This window comes from Sturnus vulgaris, chromosome 16 (genome assembly GCF_052056855.1).
Source record: "Sturnus vulgaris isolate bStuVul1 chromosome 16, bStuVul1.hap1, whole genome shotgun sequence".
NCBI classification, from domain to species: domain Eukaryota; kingdom Metazoa; phylum Chordata; class Aves; order Passeriformes; family Sturnidae; genus Sturnus; species Sturnus vulgaris.
Window position 1 is genome coordinate 13,347,940 of NC_142258.1, and position 24,496 is coordinate 13,372,435.

The window sequence follows — 24,496 nt, forward strand, 5'->3', positions numbered from 1 at the left end:
TATCTGAGTGGCCCAAAGAGAGTGATTAAAATACACATCAATGTCTTGCTGGGTCAGTGGGTTTTGATCAGATCTCCCATTTTGTGTTAATATTCAGATACGTTCCTACCCCAGAGAGATGAATAATAGTGGCTATTTAATTTCTCTGACAATATTAAACATAATGAAAAGCCATACTATCATCCCACATCCTTCCCCATGAATTCTGGCCACAGACAGATCTCCTGTTGGTAATGGAAATGTCACTTTGATTCATCTGTTCACCAACGAATCCTTACCAAACAATTTCCAGTATACAGCAAGCCATCCCAAAACATTCCTTTGGAAACAAGCCAGAACTGACATTCACTGTAAATTAGTTTTTACCACTGTTTAGGCTCAGACCATTTCAGGTAGCTTTGCTACTTACTCTATTTTTAGCAGTGTCTCCAGCATACCAGGAAAGAGGTGGATCATAAGACTTCTGCTAATCTGCAAATCTGAAATTATAGTTGAGAGATGAAATTTATTATTACACAGCTCGATGACAACAGAGATGACCTTTCTGCAATGCCAGAAGTTTTATCCATGCTGATCTGTGCTTTAATCAGGGGGACGGGGGGTGGGGGTTGAAGTACAGGTTATTATGTGCTAAAGGAAAAACTTTTTCCCTATTAGGACAGTTAAGTATTAAAACAGATTGCCCAGAGAGGCTGTGCATCCTCCATCCCTAGAAGTTTTCTAGGCCAAACTGCTTGAAGCTCCGTGTAACCCAGTCTGACTGCTGTAAGGTGAAAAAAACAAGGTGTATAATTGCAGAAAGCAGTCAGGGAAAGCTTTGATGAATGGGAGGACAGAGCCAGGAATAATAAGAGGCAGGAACAGCCCCACTGGGGCATTACAGGGCTCACCCCACCGTGTCCCAGCTCCCTGTGCTGGCCAGAGCATCCTCCTGCTGTGCTGGGGCTCCCTTGGCCCCCAGCCCTTTCTGATGAGATATAAAAGCTCTTTCTTGCTCAAGATGAAAGTCCTTTCCCCAGCTTGTTTCACACAGAAACCTCTGTTCTGGCAGCCACCTCACGCTGTCAGGCAGAAGAGAATTCTCAGTGAAAGAGATAAAAGGGCTCAGCTGTCCTGGCTCCTTGTATTTACCACAGGATCCCTCTCTTCCCCCGGCACAATGGTCCCCTTGGGTGAGGAGTCATTTCCCTGAGAAACCTTCCCAGCCACAGCAGCTTCCTCTGTGCTCCCTTTCCCTGCTGCTGACCACACTTGCTCTGCATCCCAGCCTTTGCCCCACATCTGTTCCAGCTCCAGCTGCACTGACTGGGGACAGGCTGGAATCAGTTCAGTCCATAATTCTTAGCTGGGCTCACACTCTCAGGAGGCAGCAGCTCAGTACCAGCCTTTTCCTGGCCCTTATGGTGACTCTGAGGTGCCCAGACCCAAAACTTCCCCTTCCACTGCTCCCACCCCAGGCTCCTCCAAGGCCACAAGACTTTCAGGTTATAAATGCTCCTCTGCTGAGAAGGAGACTTGGCTATTTTTAAGTTCTTTTAGCACTCCCTGACATTCACCTCCACATGCTTAGTTCAGCACAATGTTCTGTCACAAGCCAGTGTCAAACTCCTTTTTCAGTGAGAATCAGAGAAACTCAGGAAAACAAGCAATGAGCTCTGAAACAACAAATTCCATTATTCCAACCAGCACTGCTGCATTTCAGTTCCTGTATTTTTCAGGGCAGCCTTTTCCCTGAAGAAAAAGGCTTCTCCTATCCCCTCACTCTGTGCCTTTATCCTCCTCAAGCTCCACTCCAGGTACCTCCTGCACAAGCAGGACCTTAGCCCAGGTGCCACACTGCTGCCAATAAAATCCTGTAATTCTTTAAATTGCTGTTTTCCTCCATTATTCTTTTGGATATTTTATTTTACAGCTGGGTGAGAGATCTGCCTGCTTTTGTAACTGAGGAGTTATGAATGCTCTAGTCTGGTTGACAAGGTGGTGATCAGTCACAGGTTGGACTCAATGATCTTGGAGGTCTTTTCCATCCCAAATGCTTCTGTGATATCTTAGAGGGAGGAGTTGAGTGTGAGCTAATCCTGTCTGATATATTTCCTTGGATTTATAGCTCCCCAAAATGCCCATCCTCTTTCCACAGAGTGCACAAAGTCTGTGCATGCTGGTATTTTTGGAAGTCCCATGAGAGACAGGACAAAGACCAACATTAAGAGCTTCTGAGTCAGGTTGATTTTAGTCACACTCAAAGAGACCTTAAGCAAGCTGAAAGCTAAAGATCTCACTGTGGCCTCAGTGCATAATTGAGACCTTCCAGAAATAACCAGGACACCTGGGAAGGTGGCTCACAGGTCATGGGTGTTTCCTCTCCTAATTAGAGCCAAAGCAGGGAGCTGTGGGTGGAGGCTCGTGGGGTGCTGGAAGCAATATTCCAGGCTGGGAAACTCCTACCCTGCTGCTCACTGGGATGGTCAGTCCTGTCCTTGAGCCAGCAGCTCAGGAAGGGAACACCAGAGAGCTGTCAGAGAAGCTGCACAGCCTGATTTCCCCCTTCTCCAGTCATTTCTAGGTCAGTAAGAAGGAAGTCACCAATTCCAAGTGTTTCCTTTTGGGCCCAGATCTTAACACTGCAGCACTTCACAGGGTCCTGAGCCAGGGTGAAGGGAACTGATGCTGTCAGACAATGGTGGAAAATTGATCTCTTCCCAGCAAGATTTAGAGGCCAGTTGGACAAGAAATTACTCTAGCTGGGCACTCTGTCCCCATCTCTCAGCTCTTCCTGCAGCTTAGAGATTCACTCTATAATTGCTTTCTTAGTCCACATTTTATCCTCAGCTGACAGAATTCCATTAGGGTGATACAAGCTGTGTGATAAAGGGATGTTTGTGTCTCACATGGGCTGTAAGTCATTTCCCAGCAAACAAGCAAATAGTCACAGAAATGGGCAAAGAGGCCACTGAGCCAGGAAGTCCCTTCCTGTGCTCTGACCAGCAGAGCCTCAGCCCTCAGAGGGAAGCAAACACCCTGCCAGGGTGTCCCACTGCTCCCTCTCTGCTCTTCAGAGACACCTCCAAAATGAACAATTGTCCTGCAGCAATTCTGGGCACACAACAGCCCAGCAAGCACACAGCACTGCCATTCCCAAAAACAGGGACCCCACACGAACAGGAGTCACAGTTCTGTGACACAGGAGTGGGTGACACCCCAGATCAGGAGCAAGTGCCCTTCATATGGGAAATGTAGGGAATGAAACCAATCCTGCAAGACAACTGAGCATGGATGTCTGGAGAGTGTAACGTTGGTCACACCATTAAGGCAGAACAGTGACTCTGAGCAGCACTTCCAGAATGGTTTTGGCAGGCAAATTGACCTTCTGAGCATGATGATGCAGCTGAAAGATAGTCATGATGGAAAAAAACCTGACAGGGAAGCCAAGAAGGTGCCTCAAATGCTGCAGGGTGCACGGTTTGAGTACCTGCAGTATATGGTGAAGGACAAAGGTGAAGCCATCATCACTTGGTGTCTGCTGGAGTTTACATTTCTTGAAGAATGTTGGAAGAGGTTTGGCCACTTCAGTGACTTTTACCAGAGAGCAGCTCCTGCTGGAGCTCAGCCTCCTGGACCAGCAGCCCCAGAACACAGAGGGCAGCCCAAGGCACCCTACACAAGGTCTGGATCCCCACCACTGGCTGTATTCCCCAGGATGGTGTGGAGCTGCATCCAGCAGTGAGGACAGCAGTGAGCAGCAGGGAATGGGGAATGCTTCCCTTACCAATCAGTCAAAGGAAAGCTGACTTCCTTCCATGCATGTGGCAGAACCCAGCCCTTCATGTTTGCTCCTACCTGACTTCTGCTGGGAAGTGAGCATTTCCTGGAGACTTCAGAAAGCTGAAAGACTCTCCATTCAACCCCTTTCATGCACTGCTCTGCCCCTCACAGCCTCAGTGGCAGCAGCTCCTGTCTCTGGCCATTGCAGGGTGTTCCAAGACCTCCATCCATCCCACAGCACCCAGTCCCTCATGGGCAGTGCCAGTGCCACCAGCCCAGCAAGCAGCCCTGACGTGGCAGGGCTGGGCATCACCAGGGGAATGACACAGCAGGGACATGGTCCAAGTGCAGCAGGAGCAGGAGATTTTACAGAGAACAGCAGGAGAGGGATGAGCAGGATGCTGTAGTGCAATTCATGTCCCAGTCCAGCCTAAGCCATGAGCAGGGCTCAGTTTAATTCAGCTGCTGGATGTAGCTCCTATGGGTTGGTGGATGAGTGTCCTGACTCAGGAATACACAAGTTTCCATGTCTTCTGTGCTGCCCTTTACACCCTGCATCACTGCTTGCTCCCTCATCCATGGACAGGTGCCTCTCCCTGCTGTTTAAATGCTCCTGGATTAAAGCACAAAAAAGCAGAAATTGAAAAGTTGCAGGCCTTCCCAAGCATTTCAGATTACACTGTGAAGACTGACAAGAATATCTTTTTCTAGATCAAAAAGTAGGCAGCCTGGCATGTACTTCCTCACAGATTATTTCTTTATCCTCTGCCCTTCTCAGTGTCACTGTGGGACAAATTAATTTCTGTTATCTTGATCCAAACCCTTTAAATCCAGCCACAACAGGTAAAGGTGAACAACTATGGCATAAAGGTCTTTGCAGGGCCCAGATATTGAAACTGGGTGAAACTTTATTAATTTACATCAAAATCTTCAGCAAGAATTCCTATGAACCCTTGCTTTTCCTTTGCTGTGCCTTTGACAATGTCAGATGATGTTACTGGGCACATCCTTGCTGAATTACTCCTGCTGAAACTGTGCCTGACATTGACTCGAGAGCTCCGTGGGGATTTTCTTGATTGCATGTTTACTCTTCCTCTTGTCCCTCCTGTAAATGCCAGTCTGACATGAATGTACTTGAGAGTAGTTAGTTTAAAAAAAAAAAAAAAAAAGATGAAAAATGGAATAAACTCTTTTTTTTTAACCCTGATTTACTGAGGAAATGAGTCAAGTGTCTATGTTTGAGTGTATAGGGCTGACTAGGACTCTTAATTATCTTTGGTTATATAAAGGGTCATTACATCTCAGCTTCAATTAGGAGGGCAAACACTGACAGCTCCTACCCCACAGAGATGAATGAAGTATTTCTCAAACATTATGCTGCTCTCTAGAATGACTGACTAGAACCAAGGACTCCATTAGGCTGTGCCTTGGTGGTTTTTGTCATCCCAGACAGCAGGCTGGCAAACCTTCTTTCACACACAGACACTGCAGGGGAGGATGTTCCACAACTTGACAACCTTTTAAAACGTTTTCAAGACTATCATGGTCCTTCCACAATGTGGCAGTTGTGGGGAATCTCCTGAGTGGGCACAAGGGCTGCTGGGGGAGGATGGTAAATGTTGAAGCCATTGCACTCTGTGGCAGATGCCAGACCAGCTGCACTGGATACAGATTTCCATTGGCAAAAGGTGCTGAAAATTGGCTGCAAACACTGAGGTGAGGAAGACTTGGTGGCAGGGAAACACAGAGAGGACTGTGATGCAGCTGAGCTCCACCAAACAGTTTGCAATAATTTCCAAAACCTGGAGCATTAGGGTAGAAAAATCAGCCCACCACGGACGACTTGAGATGCTCCAGACAGACACAGAGAAGACAGGTGAGCACAGGAAGTCCCCTCCCCCTCATACCTTTTCAGATCAATAAGAGAGATGCTGCTCAGTGCCAGGAAACAGCAGATTTCATTTCTCTGCACAGCCAATGCAATTTTCTCAGAAGAACAAACAATATGACAGGCCCCATCCTGTCTCGAGACTGCCCACATGACAAATCTGGGATTGTGCCTTAAGCCTTGAAAACCCTGCTACACCCTCTCCCCTTCCAAACACAGAGTTTTATAGCTGAGCCCTTCCAAAACCCCTCCTCCCAACTCCTCTTTTTCATTTAGAGTTGCCTGTTATATGATTTGGAGCAAAAATTAGCACTTGGTTTTGGTAGAATTACACCAGATACAAACGAGGGGAGAGTTCTCAGAACAAGAGGATTCTTTAGTCAGTGCAGCTTGGGAAGAGCCCTTAAATAAAGTACAATGTACTCACACACACAATTTTACGTTTAAAAGTAAAGTAGTTTGTATTTAGTATAAAATAAATTCTTTTGCTCCATCAGTACACAGAAACCTGGGAAATGCATTGGTGTCTTGTGTCCTTTCAGCTCAGGCAACAGCAGTGACGTTTTAATAAGCAAATATACAAGATATTACACTCCTGACAGGACAGAAAGGGAAGCAGCACAGTTTGATTCTAAATTGAGCTGCACCAGTAACTCTGGTTTATGTGTGAAAGCACATCCTGACTTCAGCACTCAGTTCTCTCTGGAAACAATCACACAATCACAGGAATGAGCAAGTTCTAAATGAGAATCCAGGGAAGAGATTTACAGGTTGTCACAAACACCAAGTTTTCAGGGAAAAGTACATTTGCATAGCAAGTTCTGCAGCATATTTATTTGGTTAGAGTTTTTATTTAAATGACTACATGTGCAGGGTATTTTTGTTTAAAAATGCACTTTTCTCCTTACCTTCATCTAATTAAAAGGCATTTACCATTTCTCAGAAGTGATGATCTGTTGCTGGCAACATCTGGTTAGTGCAGCACAGAGGCATGGCCTCCTTGTTCATATAAATTCAGGCAAAATAGGAGTAAAAAACATTGCTCTGTAGCTCTGAAGGATGTGCAGAGCACCTGTCAATGGCACTCCAGGCAAAACACCTCACTTGCTCTTTCCATGGTAGTGAAATGATGAAAGAAATAATTATTTCACTGCAAAACATGAAAAGGTGACAGCTGAAATGCACTTATTAAACCTTGATAAAGCCACTTCCTGATCTCCACTTCCTAAAGGCATCCATCACATTTCTGCAAGCCCAGTGGAATCTGTCGAGGTGTCAGAAACAGAGGCAGCTCCTACAGACAGCCCTGGCATCCAAACATGCCCAGAGACAGACAGCTAAAGAGTATTTCCTCTAACAAGTGCATTCCTCAGAGAACTATTTACAGGCATCAGAAATAAAGCAGCACCTCCTTCTAGTGAGGATCTTCGTGATCATCCAGCTAGGATTTAGGAATAAAAGCTTTAGAAATAATCTAAAAAAAACCTGTGGACAATCCTGCTTAACCCAAGTTCTCAGTACTTGGCAGAACAGTCGTCAGCAGAAAGGTTCTCACTCTCTCTTTTATGTTCTTTCTTCCCTGGATTTTCAATTAAGAGATAAGGGGGAAATTCAAACAGATCATGACCAAAAAATCCCCCAGGATACTGAATTCATGCTTCAGATTTCATTCTGAAGAAAATTTCCTGTAGCAAATAAAACTGCCTCACAAGAGGAGGTGGTTCAGCAGCAGCAGACATGGAAAATCTTCCATTTGGAAATGCATATTTTGAAGATTTGGATTGCAGCTCCTTAGGGCTGGATGCATTCAGGACTTTGCTTGTTATCTTTTCCTCCTCTGCAATCCTTTCTCACTGATGCAGGTTTTGGGGCGCAGAGCTGTTGAGGAAAACGAAGGGCTGCTTTAGGACTGTACACCAACAGTGAAGCCATGGAGTAAAATCAGGAACAAAAATGCCCATTTCTCTTTCCACCCCAGAGTGAAGCTGAGCCACCCTTCTCAGTAATGTTTGTGACACTGACTGTGAGGGCTGCCAGCTTTTCACAGCCCCATGGAATTGCTTTCCTGTGCAGCCTGCTCTGAATTCAGGATTGATGCTGTCCTGAGCAGGAGGCTGAACCCTCCCTCAGGAAAGGAACCCCCTGAGGTCTCCTCCAACCCAAATCATTCCACAGATGTGTTATCAACACCCTGATACCAGCCAGGACTGCAGAGAGGACAGGGGGCAGAGGGCAACAGGCCACCCTCAACTGGTGACTTCAGAGGCTCTGTGTCCTCCATGCTGGAAAAGATTCCATGTCATGATGGCCATGACAGCTGTTCTTTACTGGACAGGTCTGCTCTGGAAGCCAGGATGCCATTCCAGTGGCCACAGAGATGTCCAGGATACTTTGAGAAGTATTGTTAAATATAATAACTTCCAAGCTGGTTTTTTACAGGCAATGGCATTTCAAATCCTTCTCCTACAGAACTGTTATTAAAAGCCATCAAATAATATCTGTAACACTTTCTAGAGAACTAATTGGAGAAAGTGTCATGCTCAGGAGAGAAAACCAATCATGAATATACCAGCTTGGCTGAGAACTTGAGATGTATTTAGGGAGCTATTCTGAGTAATTTACAATGAATAACTGGTACTCTTCAGACTATAAATACAATCTACTCTTTCTCCTTGGGAAAAAAGAGAGGTTGTCTTTTTAATTATCACTTTGTAAGCAAAAAGACCAACCAGAAAGACAGTGGGAGGAATAGAGTCAACACGTTTTCCCCCTTGTTACACTCGCTGTGACTCTGGGTTTGCTCAAGGAGTGACAAGCAGCAGATTCTCAGACACATCTGCACCATCTCTGAAGCTGCTTAAAAGGCCAGTGGGGATGCAATGAGCTTATTATTCCAAAAGCCATCAATGAACCTGCACAATTTACAGCCATTTTTAAATTCTCTTCAGCCAGTTTCTTTGCTGAGGATTTCTGCATTTGTGGTGCTGTGAGCCACAACCACATCATCCCCTTTCAGATTTAGATACAGAGTAGAAACCCACAGGAAGATGGAATTTGCAGTTTGTCTTTCTATGACAGAAAAAGCAGAGCTAAATATACATAAGGCTTCCCACTTTTCCCAGTTTAGGGCTATAACAATGCTCATTATCCACACTGTGTCTGCAAGAATTGAGCAGCAGAAAAATGTGGAAGACAGAACTCACCCGGATCAGCCACAACTTGTTTCTTTTTGCTGCTGGTGACAATCTCATTTTCATTCATCATTCGTACATCCTGATCCTCCACGTGATTGCTGAAAAGATTGAAATCAGTACAACAGCCAAAATAATCAACATTGGGAAAAGTTATGAGAGTCCTGGACAAGGATACCAAAGAAGGGATGTCTGCAGTCCAACAGCTCCACAGCACAGCCACACTACACTGGAATTATCCTGTCCTCATCCACCTGAAGGATTTCTTGCCAGTTTTAATTAGTGGCATTTATTCAAGCACACATTCAAATATAAATATCATATTCACTCTACAATTTCCAAGCCTGCCTACACAGCTTGAACCACAAAGCAAAGTGAGATTTTAAATCAGAGCTGTTCAAAGGGGGTATAAAAATTCTCATATGGAACTTCCACACTGCTTCGTAATTCTGAAAAAGCATTGTTGGAAACTTTTCTGAACTAAACAAAATTAATTTACTGTGACAAGTTTTGGTTGCAGGCTGCTGCAAAATTTTAACCATTCCTTTTTGAGAAAGAAGTAATAACTTCAAAGGTAAATTAAACTAAACAAATTACAGAGAAAAACATGAGCTGAATAGAAAGGTAAGGGAAACATCACTAATAAGATCTCCCTTTTACATAGACCAAAAAAATCCATTTGTGCCTTTGCAATAAAAGAAGTGTATTTTTCCTTTTCTTTCCAAATACTGCACAAAATGGGTTTCTATTTCTGAAGAAAAATGTAATGTCTCTCAGACTGTCAGAGTGAAGCAGAAGAGCCAATAGTGAAGCAAACCAAAACTTACACTATTGATGATAATATCAGGCTCAAGTTCAGGTTCATAAAATACTGAATAGTGCCATGTGAAAGAGAAGAGGCCAACATCACAAGCAACAATAGCTGAAAGCTGCAGAGCATTTTTAAAATGAAGGGGTATTATCCAGCAGGTCTGCCATTGCTGCTGAAGTACCCTGTATTTTAGTAGGGTGGGAGGTGAAAAAAAGAGAAGAGATGATTGCAGAGCAGGCTGGGAAGAAAAAGCAGGAGAACTCCTGCACTGAAGTCTGGAAGAGAAGAGGCTCAGCATGTTCTCAACTGGAAGAGAGAGCAGGCAGTGTTTGTGACCCCAAAACTCCTCTTTCAAGTAGATCAAAGGACATATGTCTGATAAATATGTGCAAAGGAAGTTATGTGAAAAAGATCTGTGATTACAGCTGGTGCTTCCCTGGTTTCAATAAAATTATTTTACTCATAGAAAGATCTGAAGCTGAGGAAAGCAAAGACTCCTTTCCCATCCTTCTCCTTTATCTATCCCATTGAAAATTTTCTCCAAACTTTTATTTCCTCAAGGCATTTTCATTTCAGTGACTTTTTCACTTTGAGAAATTGTTCACCTCCAAGTTTTACCACGACAACACAACCACTGGTACAAAAACATGAGTCCAACACAACACATCCAAACAATAATAATTTATTTAACCTCTGACAGGACCAGTGGCCAACAGCCAATGCTTTAGGGAAACACAAGAAAACAAACCCTGTAGGCAAATGTGAACTTCTGTCTTTATTCAGAGCATCTCATGTTCCTTCTGCTTATTTCTAAATGTTTGAATATCTTTCTGAGTGGATCACACACCATTTATCCATGCAAAACTTGCCTTTTTTTCCCACGTGATGTATGTGCAAAACATTCTATTTCTCAGCTGTCCCACATATAAGAAAGTGTTCATTTCTATAAGCTTTCATTTTTTCACTTTTCAATCCCATTTAAAATAAATTATTCTTTCAAAACTTTACTTTCCTTGCCAGGGACTGGTTTTTAGACCCTACCAATCCTGGCCTTCTAAATGTAAGTGCATTTTTCACTGCATTTCATCACATTCTCCACGAGATTGCCAACTTAGTGCTTTCAAAGCATCATTCCCCCCAAATGCAATTCATTCCTCATTTTAGAAGTTCATTATTTTAGACTGTTTATAAAATAGTCGAATTCTGGCTCCTTAATTAGCATCTGTGTCAAATCAGAGTAGTTTATTTTCTTTAATTTTGATGCTTGTTTTTTTTTCATGAACTTTCTATTTTTTCCCCCCTCTGTGTAACATCGTTGGGATTTATTAATTCTTCTCTAAAGAAGCCTAACTTTTTTATTTTGTGTTTACAGGCTTTCATGAAAACAGATGTAAATACAAATCATGAATACCAGGAAGTGCTACAAGATGCTTGCAAACAAAGCTGGTAATTTGGTCCTCATATCTAAAAATCTACTTACTCCTCCTCAAGTGAGGCCAGGGATGCCCTGAAGGGAATTTTGCTCAGCAATACACACACTGCTGACATCAGTCACATCACACCAGTTTTCAAAGCCAAAATTCTTTGTCCCAAGCAAGATCCACTCACGTACCTGATAACAGTTCTCCTCTCCTGGTGGCAAATCCTCTCATCGTCTGTGAAGAGGATGGTGTGGTAGGGAACCACGGGGTCACACGTGGGGAGGATGCCTGACACCACGTGGCTCACCATGTCCAGAATCCCATTGTACACCAGCAAATCATCGACCAGAAGCTACAAAGATGGAAGAAATGAGTCAAAAATCCATCAGGAAATCAGGCCTTGCTTTCAGCAGCTTTCTCTAGCTATTAACTAGAAAGTATTTTGCCCTTTTTGTTTCACAAATCTGGTCATTAATTTAATTTTTGTTCCTTAAAACTTCCATTTCTCTCTATTTGCTGCTGGAGTTTGATTTTTTTTTTCTTCCCCAAGTATTTTTTTATCTTGTCACTGGTATTTTTAATGCAGCTTTCAAGTAATTAAAAATGTATTTTGTGTTTTACATAATTGCTATTCTATTCATTGGGGTGAATCACTCTTAAATCTAGGAATTAATGAATCTCACCTCACTTCAGCTGTCTAAAACTTGGCTTTGTAGTTCAAACTAGTCTTCCAGGCCTACTCTACAGTCAGTGGAAAAAGGCAAGTGTTATCCTGTCTTAAGACAATTATCTAAGACAAAAATCAAATAAAGTTTTCTTTCCCTGGACAAAAAAGTGAGGACAGATGACTGGCATAGATTAGTCATTTTAATATTAAATGCAGAGTTAAATGAGATGAATCCCATCCTTTGAGATTACATGGAATCACACTTCACCAAACTGTGAGAACACGTCCAGAATGGAGCCAGCTGACTCACCAGGACATACAAAATGCACAGGAAAATTACTTAAAATGACTTACACCAAACTCCTTCACACCTCTCTGAGGTGTCTTGGCATAATTCCATAACTTGATCATTGACACAGTAGTAGGTACATCAAAAATGACATACACCCTATTCACCTGTAAAAGAGAATTAGTTTATATTTAACAGCACAAATTCCCCAAAGAAATTAAATTCTCATGCATGTTACATCAAAAGAGGTTTCGTATTTGAAGAGATATAGCTGGAGGAGAAATAACTGATGCTGAGGATGGAAGTTCAGTTATCATCCCTGCTGATAATTCCCAGATGTTGGCTCTACCCCACAGCTGCTCTCAAAAGCACAGAAGATGAGATCTAGAGCATCCTTGTCATCCTGGACTGCCTGGAAATTGGAGGATGGGGATAGAGACACTTTTAATGAGTATTTCATAAACCAAATACAGACATGTCCTTAGGGATAAGACAAGCTGCTGCCTCTTCTGTTCTGTTCTGCATGGAGCCTGCAAGAAAGATGGAGAGAGATAATTTCCAAGGGCCTGGAGTGCCAGGACAAGGGGGAATGGCTTCCCACTGCCAGAGGGCAGGGATGGATGGAATATTGGGAGAGAATTCTTCCCTGTGAGGGAAAGGGTCCCTGGCACAGGGTGCCCAGAGAATCTGTGGCCACCCCTGGATCCCTGGAAGTGTCCAAGGCCAGGCATTGAGCAGCCTGGGACAGTGGCAGGTGTCCCTGCCCATGGCAAGGGGTGGGACTGGATGAGCTTTAAGGTCCCTTCCAACTCAAACCACTCTGTGAATCAATGATTTTATTCTGTTCCATTCCATCTCTTTCTCTCAAACATGAATGGAATCCACTTTCTATATGCAAGACTAAAATTTCCCCTGTATGCCCTGAAAGCTATTGCAGAAATTTTGTAATTTTTGTGTGAGTTACACTACCAGGAATTTAGAGACAATCCTCCAGATGCTTGCTAAACAATTGCTGTTTGAGGTATTATTCATCTGCTTTTCAGTGACGTTAATGTCAAGATGCTAAGACCAAAGATTAGGCAGGCAGGAAACCAGTCTTGCCTGTTACAGTTAATTCCATGCTTTTCCTTTTATGAGCCACTATATCAACTTTGGATCAACATATCTTAAGCTTCATCTTTAGCATCCTCTGAAGTTTTAATCCTTTGATGTAGTAGAGAAGATACTGTAGGTTATATTAAATTATTATGCTGGGTTTCTTTTACTGAAGAAAGAAAGGTAGATTGGATCAATAGAAATGTTTGCATCTGTGATTTTCCATGAGACAACTGGAGCATTGCCCCTAACAACAACTGTTGGATCCCAGCAAATGATATATTTGATTAAAAATCCATTCAAACAAAGAAATAAAATGACAATCAGTAACAGGAGAACAAATAATTCAAGTTCTGCTTATGTAAGAAATGAATTTGAAAACAAGAAACCACTTTTAGAATCAAAAAGGAAAAGACATTTAGGAAGAAAAAAGAAAGGCTACAATAGCAATTCCCTCCAGGCTTTTGAAGCTTCCAGCACATCAAAGAGTTAATGCAGCTTTGCAGGCAGCCTGCACTGAGGATTCACAAGCTCTGGTTCAGCTCCAGAGCATCAATAGGCTGATTGCTCCATCCAGCACCTCCCAGCTCAGCAACCATCCCGGGAAAGATGGAGGAGGGAAAAGCACTCTGTGATCTTACAGAGGTGTCATTTGCTACAGTTCAAGGACAGCAAACACCATTAAATCACTTCTGCCTCCTGCATTTCACACATTATCAATTTACCCTTTAATACTGGTATTTTGTGCTCTTCTGCAGTACTTTGGTGTCAGGCAGAACAACACAAAGAGAGAGAACTCCAGGGCCTGTTATTTTCCTTTTTCCCAAGTGAAAAAGCCTCTGCAAGCATGTCTTTTGTAAGACATGAGCACACTCAGATGATTGTCAAATCAGCCATCCTGTTAATAGAGACATCTGAGCATCCCATCAAATTGCCAGGATTCAGGATGTGGCATCTACACAGCAGGAGCCTCAGGCATCACACAGACCTTCCACTTCCCTAGGAAATGCAAGTGCTTACTATTCCCAAGTACACTTAAAAGCTTTACCTTAATTATAGCCCTTCATTACAACACATCATGATATAAATTAACAATTCTTCACTTTTAATATTCTAATTAATAACTGCAACGTCTCGAGTGAGGATTTTGTCAAAACAGTAAGTGATAACTTACCACATATACTTTGTTTTCTTTTTAAATCCATTCTCTTATAAGAAATAAAACCACCTTAATTATGTCCATTACAGGCCCCTAAAAATGTCCTTTCCCAAAACAAGGTCAGAAGTCATCTAAGTTATCTACTTTTCCTGTTTAGATTTTTATATCCCAGCTATTGAACATGGGACTTCTAAAAGGGCTGAATCATCTGTGGCCTTAGGACATGAAATACAAAGTCTGCCATCCCTAATCTACAAATTTGAATTCAACACAGATAATGAGATTAAAAAAGAATTTCTTACTGCTGGAACAACATTCATTGTATTTTGTAAAAATGAACTTAAAAGCACCAGAAAGGTGTTTATTGTACAGAACTCCATCAGTATCTTTGTCACAGTGATTCAAAAACCATCCCCGGAAAATCTTCTGCTGTTGCCCCATGACGAGAGGAGATGACAAACCTGGGGAACCTCCATTGCTGCTGCCTGTGCAGTGCAGAGAGGCTGCAACAAAAACAACTTCTAAAAAGCAGTGACTTAGCATCTGTTACTAATACCAAATGAATTCTATATGCTTCCCCTTTCCTCCATGCTTCCAGTTCTATCCACACTCATCACTAAATCAGAATGGAAAGGGAAAAATGTACCAAACCAGGAAGAACTGGTGCCAGCCACATGTGCCTGCCATCAGTGGTGTCATTCACTCTGTCAATCAGTTTGTCTGGAGTCCGGATGTCTCCAGATACATCATCTAAAATGTTGACACTATCTGGAAAAGCAGCAATATCTGAATAAAAACTTTAAGCATAAATAACTCAAAAATGGATATTTCAGAAACACCATATTTAAAAGTTTATGCTCTTCCCAACTCCATGGATGAGTTTCCACCACTACAGCAGTACTCCCAAGACTGCATAGCTGAGGAATTTGGGGGCACATACTTAAAATCAGGACAACTCTTAGATATTCTGGCAGTTTATTTTAAAAATAGGAATCAAGTAACTATCTGCATTTAATTCATATATTATTCATATATTTAATTCAAATATGTACTTATGACTTAAATAAAGTTCCATTATCAGGAATAGGCACTTCCCAGCTTTTTTGGTGACAAAGTCCCATATTTTTATCATAAGCTTGTGCACATTCCTCATATAAAACCTATCTCAAGAAGAGTGTCTTTGCAGGAGGCAGTCATCAGTCAGGCTAGGTTTTGCTTGAGTTTCTCAAGGTTTGTGGTAAAAATCAGTGACTGTGTAATACAACCTTTTTTTCACTTCCTTGAGAGGGAAAGATTAAACTCCCACTGAACAGGCAAACAGATTCTCTCTGTAAGAGAACATTTACATTAAAAACATATATGAATGTTAAAGACATGCAAAGAAATGTGGATGGATGTCACTGTCTTCAGAATTATGAATCCTGAGCAGTCCAGCTGGAGGGACATTCATTTCCCTGTCCAGCTTTCTAAAAGTCTGTAAGTATTTGTAAAGAATGGAAGGAATGACACAGCAATGCCTCAAGTGTTTAAGAAAAGCTTGATTCAGTAGTGAATTACCACATTAAATATTGCACTAAGACAAATATGCTCTTGTGGGATCCTAATACATCCCACACACAACTGCACAGGCAGGAACAGGTCATCATTCAAAAGGAGATGAGAATTCTTTACCTGGCTTTAGTTTTGCACTGTAGAGCTGTACCAGGCCTGGTTCTTAAAGACAATTTGTTACCACTTCTCAATTTCCAAATATTTCTTGTCCATTATAAATGTTTCAAGTTCTGGGTGTATCATACAAGATACAAATCAAAATAGCACTTGGGGAAAAGCCTTTATTTCATTGAATTCCCTATTTATTAGGCAGTGAAGATGCTTAGAGACAAACAGTTCCTGCAGCATTTGTGCTATTTATTCTTTCAGGGGGCTAAGAAATGTTCCTTCCATGTACCTGAACTATGGGAGTTGTATGCTGGGGTATGAAGCTTTCAGCTCTAAAAGACTTTGGCTGGTACAGATCACAAAGTGTAACCTTGATGAACATCAATCTTCCCAACATGCCCTTCATTCCCTCTCTTGGATATCCAGGGAACACTGAATCAGATTCAGACTCTCAGCCCTGATCTTCATGACTGCATTGGGTGTACAGGAAAGCCTTAAATCTCCAGAACAGGAGTCATGAAAAATTTCTTTCTTGAGGCACAATGAAAGATTCCATTAAAAAAAGGCACTGAACTCAATCTTTTCTTATGAATTTATAGCTCAGCAAACTTTTTGGTCCTTCCCCACCACAGAAGAAATGTCAGAGCAGAAAATACCACACCCTTCTTAAGCCTTCCCTTCTCTAACTTTGTCCTGCTTTGTTGGTGCATCCATTGAGAGAAGAAATGTTCTGGGAGTATAAAGAATCCATAAAAACATATGGAAAAGAGGTTCATCACCCAAATCCAAGGAAATAGAAGCAGAGTTAATCCCACAGGACAATCTGGCAATGTGGAAGTGATGCCCTGTGACAATTTGTGCCTCAGCAGGGCCAGGGGTGCTTGCTGTGCAAAGGATACTGTTCTCAGTCAGTAAGATTTGCTCTCCGTGCTCATTGAACAACTCCAACCCATTCAAACCAATGTAGTAGGGATCACCCCAACTCGTCAGGAGCTGGAACTGGAAAATAACTACAATACAATAGGTTATTAAGGAAAACATCAATACAGAAGGTTTGACCTAACAGACTATTTAATCTGCAGTTTGAAAAATTATTGAGCAGCCTGCAATGTCAGACAATCTTATTTGCAGTTCAGAAGACCAGAGGATCTGAAAACAGGCCACATATTCATAGATGATATTTCATTGATTTATTCTTAAGCCATACTTTATGGAAGCCTTTCTCATACTCTTGATATCTTGTTAATATCTTCAAGCACCCAAAATAGTTGGATTCAAAAAGCTCAGGACTCCTAACCATGATATGTAACTCTAAAATATTCCATGTGACAAGGAAGATGACAGGGAAGGATACAACCACAGGGCATTAATGGTGCTTCATAGTCCATACTGGCTTGTTCCAGTGTCCTTGGAGCAGGCCTGCCAAAAAAAAAAAAAAAAAGCAAATCAGTTTTTTTTATGTACCCTTGGCTCATTCAGAAAAGAAGAGAACAAATCCAAAGAACTAAACCTCCACAGACACCACCCCAACCCCTCCACCTGTGATGATGGACCAGACTCCCCTGAGACCTCAGAGAAATTTGGTCAGAATTAAAACAAGTGAAGCTCTGCTCCAAGTGCTCCATGTTTTCATCCAGGAGCCTGACAGTCGGCTCCAACAGGGAATGTGAAATGACACAACAGCAGTGAAATCACGTGGTTCAGACAGCAAAGACACCCTATTTTACCTCTTGTGTACTTTAAGAGCCGGCTGGGGCTGTAGATGGTCAAGAAAGAGAATTTCCTGAGCAAAGTCAAAGTGGCAGTTGCCTGGTCCCTTGCGGATAAGGAAGCCCTCCAGGGGGGAGATGCTGTGCCCATCCAGCACCACATGGACCACCTTAGCCTGGTTTAAAAGAACAAAACAGGAGATTACCTGGCATGACATGACTTAAAATAATTGCAAACAATTCCACTCACTTCAGAGAAACCCAGCAGATACCAGCTGCAATCCATAGTGTCCATGTCATCACTGACATTGATGGGGATGGCAGAGGTGAGGATTTGGGGGGGGGGAAAATACTCAAAAAAAAGTATTGACAGATCCTTCAATTAATATGTGGCACTAGATCTCAGCAAACTGAAGCTGCCCTTCTTCACAGAGAGGGTGGCCAAGCATTGGCACAGGCTGCCCAGGGAAGTGCTGGAGATCCCAACCCTGGAGGGACTCAGAGAGGTGTGCATGGGGCACCTGGGAACAGTGCTGGCCTTGGCAGTGTGAGGTTCACAGTTTGACATGATGACCTTACAGCTCTTTCCCAACCTAAACAATCCCCGGATTCCTGAGCCTGCAGCAATATTTACACACATCAAGACAAAGGCTCAGCTCTCAAGTCAGCTCATGTCACAAAGGGACTCTGAGGGGACATCATGCACCTGAATGCTCAGCTAAGTCAGCTGGGATTGCCCAGCCCTGGCTGGGGGCACCCTTCCACAAATCCCACAGCCTGGTGCTCTCTGCAGAGCAGACTTTGGTGTTCCTGTTGCATTTATAGCAGCCTGTGTTTCAGCAGTTCTATTTATCATTGAGGCAGGTGGCACTTGGACTTCTCCAGGATCACACAAACTCATCTGCCAAGCAGTGCTGTGAGTAACCTCAGGGCATATGAATAAAGAAAAGGTACCTGTACCACACAGAGACAATTGAGCTGTGGCCACCTCAGAGATGCAAGCACACCTTATCCAACCTCTGGAGATTAAAGTGCATAATTCAGGCACATTTATTCAGATGATGCAGGAGTCCTGGCCCCTTCACCCTCCCCCAGCAGCACCATGTGGAGCTGTATCCATGACCCCAGGTGCAGAACAATTCAATCACACTGCAACAATTAATCACTGCACCTTGCTCTCTAATATGTTAAATATAAATTAATGTTCATCACAAGCAGCATTTACTGCCCTGGGTCTTTCACTAGGTACCAGTTTGTGCTAGACTGGAGGAGGGGCTCAGTTCATTTCCATGAAGATTAATTAGGAGGGAATGTTTGTATGACTACCAAGTGTAGAGAAATAACTATTTCTGGCTTCATCTTTAATACACTTGGGATCAAATAAAGGAAACATCTTTTTCATATGAGAAACTCTTCTGCATGCTGCTTTCCAGTTGAGTAAGTCAGCCAGGCTAAGGAGGGGAAGTGAGAAATCCACTGAAATACACTTCCCTAAACGGAAACACGTAGTGAATGGGAAGTCTGGAGAGTCAGAGATGGAATCTTACCTATTATACCACAGCTGCTTATATTTATGTGCCCTTTACAGCCCTCATTTCTAAGTAATTCTCATCATCTGAGGAGGCACTCAGCCGTCACATATTACAAATAGCATAACAAAGCTCTCACAAGGTGATTTTTCACAGAGCTGCAAATAGCACCCAAGTCTTCATTGTGACAGTCACTGCTGTTACCCTCTCACCCTAAAGCTGTGAATAGAATCCCCCAGCCTGCAGCTGCTAACAAATCATTCCATCTCACACCCAGGGACTGGTTCCTAGAAGGAGCAGCAATACTTCAAGACACAGATGTCAGGATGCCCTGGGTTTACAGCCTAACCCCTCCTTTCCTGTGGCCCAGTGGACCTTGCATCTTTTGTTTTCCAAATAATTTATTTTATCCTTTGACAAGACTGCAGGTATGGGCTCCTCCTTTAAGTGGTATCCACTAACTTATGGGACTTTCAGTATTCGTGCAGGTAGACACCTGTATCAAATTAATTTCTTTTCCTAACTAGCAAAGTAAACTGCTGAAAATATACCTTTCTTCTTTTTTTTGTTAGCTTGGCTTCCAGAAACCAAATTCCATGTTAGATTTTAGAGATTTAATAAGCACTGCTCAGCAACGACTAAAACATTAGTAAGTTACCAACATTATTATCACCCTCAATCCAAAACACAGCTCCTGGGAAGAAAATTATTCCAGCTGCACTCAGGGGACACAAATGTCACTAAAAGGCTTCATTTGTACAGGCAGGATATTTAGATGGTAATGCCCAAAATGCTCCAGACCCCTCCCCTGTGTCACACATGCTAGGCAAATGTGATGGAGCACGAAATCAGGGGCCCTCTGGTCACATCTCTGGATCAGCTGCGATTTAACTGGAAGATCTTTTCTGTCCTCTCTCCAGTTTAATACAAGCCAACATTTTTATTCTTATTTATTGCCTGAATTTGGACATTGAGAATGCAACAGTTGCCTTTTGGGGTAGAAAATCTGGGAATAGGTGGATCCCTAAACTTTCTGTGCAATGAACAGCAACCTTTGGCTCGTTATCATTATCATTACAAATGTTATCATTATATGTGTAATGTACAGCAGGGAAAGGAGGGACAACCAAACTCAGAGTAAAATTTATCTCCATCAGGTGTCAATTGTCAATCCCAACAATTTAGTATGGAAAAAAAAACATAAACCAGGCAATTTGCAAATAAGAGAGGATTTATGTTAGACAATTTCAGTTAAATTATTTTAGCCAAACTGCTTGAAGGTGGCAACTTTCAATTTATTAAATGTTAGTATTTCAAAAGACTCTTCCTGGAAAAGGCAGTACTGAGTGAGTGGCCTTCTGAACCCAAACTAAACAGAATTTCTCTGGAAAAGTTTCCCTCATATCATTCCCTGCATTTCAGGAAATACAGAGTCATAGAGTAGGTCTAAATACAAGATATTGAGAAGATACCACTTCAGAGTCATATGTCCTGAAAATAATATGTGCTATTGTATGTGTCTCTTAGAAAAATCAGCTGTGAAGAGTTCTTTAAACCATCTCTGGCTTTTTTTTTAAACTATCTGCTGTTTGTGGAGACAGGAATGCATTATACCTGCCACAAAATTCAGCCTCAGACAATCTAGAAAGATTTATGGTGTTCCATTAAGGCAGCTATATTCATTCATCACAGTACCAATTTTCCAATGCACTGCTGTATATTTTTGCTGGCAGTGCTCCTTTTCTTTTACTTACCCCTCTGTAGGTATCCTCTGGAGATTTATTATAGTTCCAAAAGCGAAGCCCTGCAATACTTTCAGTTTTATCAAAATGGATTGTGAGCAGATGATCTTCTCCAAAAGAGAAGGGAATGAGCCACATATGGTCATCCTCCACTGTGATATTAGTTCCATCTATTAACCTACAAAGAGAAAAGTCCATTAGCTGCACAAAGGGAAAAGCTGGCTTCTCTCATCAAAAGCAGAGACTTTCCTAGGGTTCCTTTTATTCTAGATGCCACTTCCAGCTTCCAGGGCTTCTCGTGCCCTTGTACATGCAATTAAAAGCACAGAAAACAGCAAAAATAGCATGCAAGTATTGAACTAAAGGCAGTGGAGGGAGAAAAAAAAAACCAGTATTTTCTTTAGTTGGGTCTGCTTAAGGAAAAGCAGCCAAATCCTTAGGTTTTCCCTGTGTGAAGAGGGACAGGCAAGGAAAGCTCAACTCCTTTGTAGCAAAGTGGCTGAAGGCAGAACTCAAACCCAGCCACAATACAATTTATTAAGGCAGCTCCACGCCCAGAGCAGTGGATCTGGCACCCTGCAGGGAGTTTCTATGCCAACACAACTCTGCTGGATCCGAGGAGGAGCTGGATGGCAGCTGGATAACCCTGAGCAGGACCAGGGGTTGCTCACATCCCTCATGGACACAATTAGCCACATCCCTGCTATTTTACAAAGCTTCCAAACCAGCAGGACAATGTCTCTTCATGACAGCACAGGCTTCAGGCTGACTGAATAAAGTTAAATCTGGTATTTTCTGACATTATATTCTTCTACCACAAACTGTGCCACAGAAAGATGGAGTAAAGGAGAATATGAATTAATTTTCCACTGTAATTACTTTGGTACACTGCCAAAAAAAAGTAAGTATATACTCACTATTTATTCAAAAGTTTAATGGAAGAATGAGTGCCAGACTTGGCAATTCCTTAAAGAAAAAGATTTGAATAATGACTCTTTCACAGAGGAACTGATTAGGGAGTCCATGAGAGAAGAGATAATTCTTGATTTGGTCTTGAATAGTACACGGGACCTGTTCCAAATGCCACAGTTGAGAACACTGCAATGTATTCAAATTCAGTATGCTTGCAGGAATATCCAGAGCCAAAAGAGCCTCTATTTCTTGTGCCCAAAAATGTTCTCAAGCAAAACAATCAAGAATGTAAAAAAAAAATTAAAATTTAAAACTAAAAATATAGCCCACTTACTAAGAAAGATGTTAGAAAGAAGGAGGACTTGAAAACTCAAAGCCAGCATGGCTCAGTAGCAGGATAAACAAAGTTATTATGGGCTATCTTTCAGCAAAATTCATGATCAAAAAAGCCCTAAATTGATAGACTCATCAACTCTGGAAGGTTAAATAGGTATGCACAGGCCAAAAAAAGAGCCTGAAGGCTAGCAAGCAAAAGATACAGTAAATAAAATCCCTCAAAGACATCAGGGGCAGAAAGCCTGCCAGAAATTCTGTAGATCAACATATCACTAGGCTCCAAAAGGAGCATTCAGAGAGGAGAAGGCACCAACAAAAAAGGTAAATGAATTCTTTGCATCTGGCTCCATCAGGGTGGGGTCTGGAGAGGCCCCCCCAACATAATCTGTTCATCACAGGGGATGTCATGGGAAGATTTCTTAGATCAGCAACTGCCTATAGAGGGGATTTTCATAAAGATGGCAGAAGGAACACAAGTAAGGTTGATACCTGCATTAGTCAGGTTGGCAGAAATTATAAACAACAAACTTAGTGTGCATGGGGGTAAATACAACGTTCTAAGGAAGACTCCAGAGCCTCTGAAAAGACAAGTCCTAATTCATAAACCTGGTCACAGCACATAAACATGCCAGCAAGACAGGATTACAACCAAAAATACCCTTTAAAATGGAGAGATGACTCAGAAACAACAGGAAGCAGCTTCAATAACATCCAAATGCCAAGTCCTCTCCAGATCTACAGCCTATAATTTCTATACTGCTGCCATTTAGATGCACAATTTAATCTGAAGAAATATACTTGTCAATGAATAAAACTTCATTAGATTTGCCAAAAAAAGCTCTGCAAAATGGCCAAAAGAATGGCACCTATTTGTGCAATTCCCCAACACATCCTCACTCTTTGCTAACATGAAAATTTTCCTTGAAATTATCCAGAAATCCTGCATAAATATCACTCAATATGCACAGACAGATGCTACAGAACACCCACATTTCTTCCTGGAAAGTCCTTGGCAGAAATACCAAGCAGGCATGTTCTCATCTCCCAGCTCAAACACCATCTTTTGGAAACATCTCATTCATGTTTCTACAACAAGCTGTTCCTGGACAGCCTGTGAATTTCAAGAATGAGCAGTGATGGGATGAAAATCATGTTCACATTAACATGTGTTAACATAACAGAAGTTTATAGAAATCTGTCATTTTACAAAATCTGATGTAAAATGCATCCCAAGTCTTTGGTTACTTACTTTTCCAACGTTCTGGAATCTCCTGTGTACTCTGGAAGATCATTCAAATCTCGGGGTGAAGCAGAAATCTGTTCTGCATTGATTTTTAATGCTTGACCATCCTTTCCAAACACTTCAAGCCCTGTCAGTCCCAGGTAATGAGAGTCTCCCCAGGTCATGGTAAAGTTCAGTTGCAGGCCTACATAAAGGAATATACATTTAATGTCTCTATAAACTTACTGGATTGGAGCAATGAGCCAATAGAAACATGAGTGCCAGTGATTAGCAGCATGGCTATTTTGTACAGATTAAATAACTTTATATGCTGGAATTGGATATTTCCTGCTCTATTTGTCCACCTCCATGTAACAGCAGCTTCTTTTAATCTGTGTCAGAGCCCTTTAATGTGCTACCAACACCTTGAAATTACACAAATGCTGATCAAGCACGTTCCCAAGTGCCTCATTACTGGGACTGCACACTGACAGCCAGCCAGTGACACATTTAAGCAGTTACATGACAGATTTTGTGATTATGCAGACACAGAGAAGACCCATTAGTCTGAAGTCTATCCATCATCTTTCACCAGTTAAGTGACTATATAGATTCATATAAATCCAGCCTCTCAGAAATCCAAACATTTTTAGAGAACACATATTCACAGTTAAAGAAGAGAAAAAATAAGGTTTACTAATGTTTTTAAGGTATTTTCTTCACATCAGAACTGGACACACGGAAGCATTTTCATGGGACAGCATCAGTAAAAAGCAGAAATATTGATTAGGCTGTATCTCCAGAAAAAAAATAGGAAAGAAAAGCTGGATGGGCAGAAGGCTGAATGTGAATCTCCTGTTCCACCTTTTTTATGCCTTACTGAAAATACAGAAATAGCATGTACAGATATAACAAGTAAAATTGCAATCTGATCAGGTTCCATAAAAATCCATCCCTGTAAATTGAAAACACCTTTCATTTCACACATGACAGAAACCCACAAATAATCAGGTTGGGTAATGTCTGAAGAAGCACCAGTAGACATGATGTCTGTAAAACAAACAAGCATTAAACCTCTGAAGCCACCCAGCTCAGTTACCCCAA

The 24,496-nt window shown here is 42.0% G+C and overlaps 1 protein-coding gene across 7 annotated transcripts in view; it reads right to left on the reverse strand.

Moving 5' to 3' along the window:
- Nucleotides 1-6,085: 6,085 nt before the first annotated feature.
- KATNIP (katanin interacting protein) overlaps nucleotides 6,086-24,496 on the reverse strand; it is a 55,590-nt gene continuing 37,179 nt past the window's right edge. For all 7 annotated transcript variants that reach the window (XM_088174529.1, XM_014890976.2, XM_014890973.2 and 4 more), the window contains 10 exons: nucleotides 23,420-23,597; nucleotides 20,935-21,100; nucleotides 17,670-17,827; nucleotides 17,297-17,361; nucleotides 16,842-16,952; nucleotides 14,930-15,069; nucleotides 12,095-12,196; nucleotides 11,265-11,425; nucleotides 8,854-8,942; nucleotides 6,086-7,528 (listed from right to left, as the gene is read on the reverse strand). In XM_088174529.1, coding sequence (XP_088030655.1) covers nucleotides 7,473-7,528; nucleotides 8,854-8,942; nucleotides 11,265-11,425; nucleotides 12,095-12,196; nucleotides 14,930-15,069; nucleotides 16,842-16,952; nucleotides 17,297-17,361; nucleotides 17,670-17,827; nucleotides 20,935-21,100; nucleotides 23,420-23,597 — 1,226 coding nt within the window. In that variant the 3' untranslated portion in view covers nucleotides 6,086-7,472. The remainder of the gene's footprint in view (nucleotides 7,529-8,853; nucleotides 8,943-11,264; nucleotides 11,426-12,094; nucleotides 12,197-14,929; nucleotides 15,070-16,841; nucleotides 16,953-17,296; nucleotides 17,362-17,669; nucleotides 17,828-20,934; nucleotides 21,101-23,419; nucleotides 23,598-24,496) is intronic.